Source organism: Catharus ustulatus, chromosome 10, assembly GCF_009819885.2.
Source record: "Catharus ustulatus isolate bCatUst1 chromosome 10, bCatUst1.pri.v2, whole genome shotgun sequence".
Lineage (NCBI taxonomy): Eukaryota > Metazoa > Chordata > Aves > Passeriformes > Turdidae > Catharus > Catharus ustulatus.
Window position 1 is genome coordinate 11,650,909 of NC_046230.1, and position 5,192 is coordinate 11,656,100.

The 5,192-nt window shown below is 48.0% G+C and overlaps 1 protein-coding gene across 1 annotated transcript; it reads left to right on the forward strand.

Annotated features, from left to right (window-relative positions):
• CHST2 (carbohydrate sulfotransferase 2) lies at window positions 1-4,588 on the forward strand. Its single transcript, XM_033069012.1, has one exon. It carries the CDS (start codon window positions 107-109, stop codon window positions 1,388-1,390), a length of 1,284 nt encoding a protein of 427 aa, XP_032924903.1. The 5' UTR covers window positions 1-106; the 3' UTR covers window positions 1,391-4,588.
• The last annotated feature ends 604 nt before the right edge of the window (window positions 4,589-5,192 follow it).

The window sequence follows — 5,192 nt, forward strand, 5'->3', positions numbered from 1 at the left end:
GGGGGGCCGGCCGGCAGACGGCGCCGGGGGCGGCGCGCCCTGCTGCCCGCCGCGGGCCCCGGGGCGCCGGGGCGCTGAGCAACAGTTGGCCCCGCCGCAGCCCAGCATGAAAGTGTGCCGGCGGAAGGCGCTGGCGCTGTGCCTGGGCTACGCGGTGCTGCTGCTGCTCGCCGCGCTCAACCTGCTGGAGTACAAGTGGCGGCGGGAGCCGCGGCGCTGCGGGGAGCCCCCGGCCGCCCCCCGCCACCATCCCCCGCCGCCGCCGGCCGGGAGCCGCGGCCCGGCGGGCGCCCGGCGGCAGCTGGTCTATGTCTTCACCACCTGGCGCTCGGGCTCGTCCTTCTTCGGGGAGCTCTTCAACCAGAACCCCGAGGTGTTTTTCCTCTACGAGCCGGTGTGGCACGTCTGGCAGAAGCTGTACCCCGGTGACGCCGTCTCGCTGCAAGGGGCGGCCCGCGACATGCTGAGCTCCCTGTACCGATGCGACCTCTCCGTCTTCCAGCTCTACAGCACGGCCGGCTCCGGCAAGAACCTCACCACGCTCGGCATCTTCGGCGCGGCCACCAACAAGGTCATCTGCTCCTCGCCCCTCTGCCCGGCCTATCGCAAGGAGGTGGTGGGCATGGTGGACGACCGGGTGTGCAAAAAGTGTCCCCCGCAGCGCCTGAGCCGCTTCCAGGAGGAATGCCACAAGTACCGCACGCTGGTCATCAAGGGCGTCCGAGTCTTTGACCTGGCCGTTCTCGCCCCGCTCATGCGGGACCCGACCCTGGACCTCAAAGTCATCCACCTGGTGCGGGACCCGCGGGCCGTGGCCAGCTCCCGCATCAAGTCCCGGCACGGCCTCATCCGGGAGAGCCTGCAGGTGGTGAGGAGCCGGGACCCCCACATCCACCGCATGCCCTTCCTTGATGCTGGCCACAAGCTGGGCGGGAAGAAGGAGGGGGGGGGCGGCTCGGACTACCATGCCCTGGGTGCCATGGAGGTCATCTGCAGCAGCATGGCCAAGACCCTGCAGACTGCTCTGCACCCCCCCGACTGGCTCCAGGGCAATTACATGGCCGTGCGCTACGAGGACCTGGTGGTGGAGCCCATCAAGACCCTGCGGCAGGTGTACGGCTTCGTGAACCTGGCGGTCAGCCCGGACATGGAGAAGTTCGCCCTCAACATGACCAGTGGCCCCGGCTACTCCTCCAAGCCGTTCGTGGTGTCGGCCAGGAACGCCACCCAGGCGCTGAGTGCCTGGAGGACTGCGCTCAGCTACCAGCAGATCAAGCAGGTGGAGGAGTACTGCCAGCAGCCCATGGCCCTGCTGGGCTACGAGCGGGTGGGCAGCCCCGAGGAGGTGAAGGACCTCAGCAGAACGTTGCTCAGAAAGCCGCGGCTGTGATGGGGTGGAGGAGCCGCTCCGGCTGCCTTGGGGGAGGGAGGGAGCCGGGAAAAGCAACCTGGTCTCCGGTTTCTTCCAAAGACTGCTGAAGGGTAACACAGAGTAATGTGATGATTTCGTTCTTCCTTATTTTTTAATTTTTTTTTTTTTTTTTAATTTTATTACCCGCCCTTTGAATTGGGTTAGACACGCAAGTGGAACTAAATATATGTATAAAGCCCTTTCCTCCTTCTCTAAAACGCCAGGCAGTTATTCTGTACCAAAATCGTGTTCATGAAGTTCTAGTGGGTTTGAAGATGGTAACAAAAACTCTTGCACAATTCCTAACACATCTTTATCTCCCTTGGTGCGGAGGGGATGCCCTTGGAAAACATAGTGCTGAAAATCAGACTTTTGTATGAAAGCTAATGTTCAGACATGATGGTAATAAAAGAAAATAATAAATGATATTCATTTTTATAATTACCTCAATTGTTTGGGAAATACAGTGTTGCTTATGTACAGCTGGAGGGGATGCTTGCTTAAAAATAACAACGTGGACTTCTTAAAGGGTGTGGGTGGAGGGCTGGAGTGCAACATTTGACGTGTTCAAAGATCAGGAGCTGCTCTTGCAGAAACAAGTGCAGATCTCGCAAGTGTGGTGCAGGTTTAATGGCTGTGTCAAAGCAGGTTTCTATTTAACTATTGTCTTTTCCGTTGTATTTAAAAAGTCTTTCAAGTGCCACTGTATTAGTGTCCTAAGAGTTTTAAAACGTTTGCCATCGCAGCAGTATTTATTTTTGTCTTGGCATGTATGTCCAGGAGTCACTGTCAAATAGAAGTGGATCTACAGCGTGATCAGAAATGCAGGATTTAAAAAGATGTTTATCATATTGGAAACATTAGCATGTGCAAAAACAAAAATAAAATTATATATATTATATATATTCTATAGTGCTAACAAGATATGTAAGATATTTCTTCACTTTGATTGGTAACAGGCATAGCAGGGAAGCATAGAAAAATGCATTAAATGATTTATTTTTTTCCCTTTGTCTGTGTCCGAGGGTACATTTATGTAGGAAGAGGGAGGAAATGTACAGCTGTGTGTTCATGGCTGTAATGGAGCTTTTATGGAGCCAGCCCAGCGTTTGATTTCAGAGCGCTGGTTGGAGACTCGTTGCCTGTGAATTGTCATTGCTCTGTGATGGAGCCAGATGGTGGTCTGGCTCTTTCTGGGAGCTCTGCCTAGAGTCTGTCCCATCGTTAAAACTTGATGATTAAAAAAAAAAAAAAAAGAAAAAAAGAGATTTTACTACTTCTGCTTTTGTAATTTCTTGGAAAAAGTCCTGATTTATTAAAGGTTAAGTGGTGTGTTGCATATGAAAAGTGCAGACACCCTAAGTAGTTTTTAATCTTGGTGTTCTCTGCTGCTCTTTGAAGGCTCATTTTGGAACTTGAGTTTTTAAACAAACGTAGTTTTGCCAAACTGTTCTCTTAGGAGACTACAGACTTTTCTAAAGGAAGTACATTTTACATTGCCTATTTGGGTGTTGTGCCTTCAGAAAATGTGAAGAGTATGAGTAGGAAAAAGGAGATTGATTTGTGAAAATAAATTAATATAAACAGGATGCCGATAAGTGTGTGTGTATGTGTGGGTGTATGTGTGAAAATTTTAGTGATGTGTAATATGTCTATTTCTTGTAACTCAATTTAAACAGCTGATAACTGGCTACTAAGATTTTTGAGTTCTTGATGAAATTTTGGCATTAGATGTTGAATTTATTCTGAAAAGGAAAAACATTTAATAAACTAGTTAAAAGATTATTGCATAAGGTTGCCTATACACTTGCTGAATGACTGCATTACATGTTGGTTTCCTCAGCTCATTTTCACCATCAGTGAAATAACATAAAATCTAGCAATGGGAGATCTTTTAATTGGCCTGTTAGGATGTATTCACAGATTCCAGACAGCAGTGCTGGAAATGGGAGGGATAGTTAATTTGGTATTTAAAATACAGACTAAGGTACTTGTGTTCTCGTGGAACGACGTGTTTTGTGTTACCACTGTGCATGTTCAGTGCAGTGCTGAGAGGATTTTGGATGTTTGGCTTTGGGCTGTACCCAGTGGGTTTTTTAATTTTCTTTGGTTGCTGTGTCCAGGGGCAGTGCTTGAAAATCTGACCTGCTTGTAGAGCACGGTGCTTGCGTTGTCTCCATGCCTGCTTTCTGAAGCTGCCTGCCCTGCCCTGCCCTGCCCTGCCCTGCTCCCCCTGCCCTGCCCTGTCTGTGCTCCTGCTGTGGGCAGGTGGGAGGCTGGAGCTGGGAGTCCCTCTGGAGCTCCCGTGGAACACCAGCCCAGCTCCAGGACACTGCCACAACCTCGGCTCCCGCTGCACCAGTGTGGAACTTGGCTTAGGTCTCTCATGGGGGCTTTTCATGGCAGCATGTCACACAAAAAGCTCTTTTGATTTTGGGAGCTGAAGCACTGCCATTTCTGTGTGCACGATTTCTTGGTCTTTTTTTGGGAGAAGTTTTCAGATGAGTAAAGTGAACAGGAATTGATTGCCTCTGGGAGTGTGAAACAGATGAGCACAATTGACTTAGCTTCCAAAAATGTCCTTTGGCTCCTAATTATGTTAAAAAGCTTGTCCTGTCATTCTGAGAGAGCGCTTGCTGCTCTTCTAATAGTGGTGCATTGCAAGCATCTGCTTCACTTTCTTGATACAAGTGCTGCCAGTAGAGTTACAGCATCTGAATCTGGTCCATAGTTTGAGCTCCACCTACTACATTGCAGCAAGGAATCACCCAGCATACTGTACAATTGTACCCCGGTGAGCTTTGGTGAACAGAAGAAATAATGCAATGTTCATTTTGTGGAAATAAAGGACTGCATGTTTGTTCAGGTAAAGCTTCAGGAGAACTGAATGGGATCCTGCTTGTGTAAAATGCTGGTGGGCTAAGCCTTATGATTAATGCTGCTCTATTAAATATGTATGTGAACAACTGGCAATTAAAATATGATTTTTAGTCCTTTTTAATATTCAGGAAATAGAATTAGAGGAACTTTAACAAGCCAAACAGAGTTGAAAAAAATTTAAACGTGGAAAATTACGGGAATCAGAAAGATGAAGTACATGGTTACAAAAGAAGCTTTCCTTTTGTGAGCAAGGACAGCTAGCTGTGGTCAGAATAAACTTGACTTTTAAGCTTGAAAGTAGTCCTGGGTTTGCTTTCTGTCTCATTTAATAATTACAGCGTGCTTCTTCAGCTGAAGCTAATGCATGTATTGGTGAAGGATCAATAGCATAAACAAGGTACAGGGTGCACTCAGTTGCAGGGGAGGAGATGGTTCTGAAGACTTTGGTTTGATGGGAGAGAAAGGCTGGTGGGCAGCTATGTGTTGCTATCTGCCATGAACAAAGCCAGAACATCAAACAGGTGTGGTAAATTGCAATGATCATTCAGTGCATGAAAACAGGAAAACCCTCTCTCTTTCACTGAATCAACAAAACCACGAGATGTGTGGTAGCGTGCAAGTTACTGCTGCTAACCTTAGACCTGACTGTGAAAAGAGTGTTAGATCAAGTATCTTTCATTATTAACAAAAGGAGGAAGTCCCTTATTTTTCCAATCACTTTGTAATTTGTCAGACATTAAACTTCATGCTGTAACTGGGAAGAGGAACATAATTTAAATCCACAAACCTTGTATTTCCATTATGATTAGAACTTGGGTCTGAAACAAGAGTTTCTCATCCTGTGGGCCATGAGAAGAGTAATGAGATTATTTCCCCCTTCATTTCTGATTTCTAGCTGTGT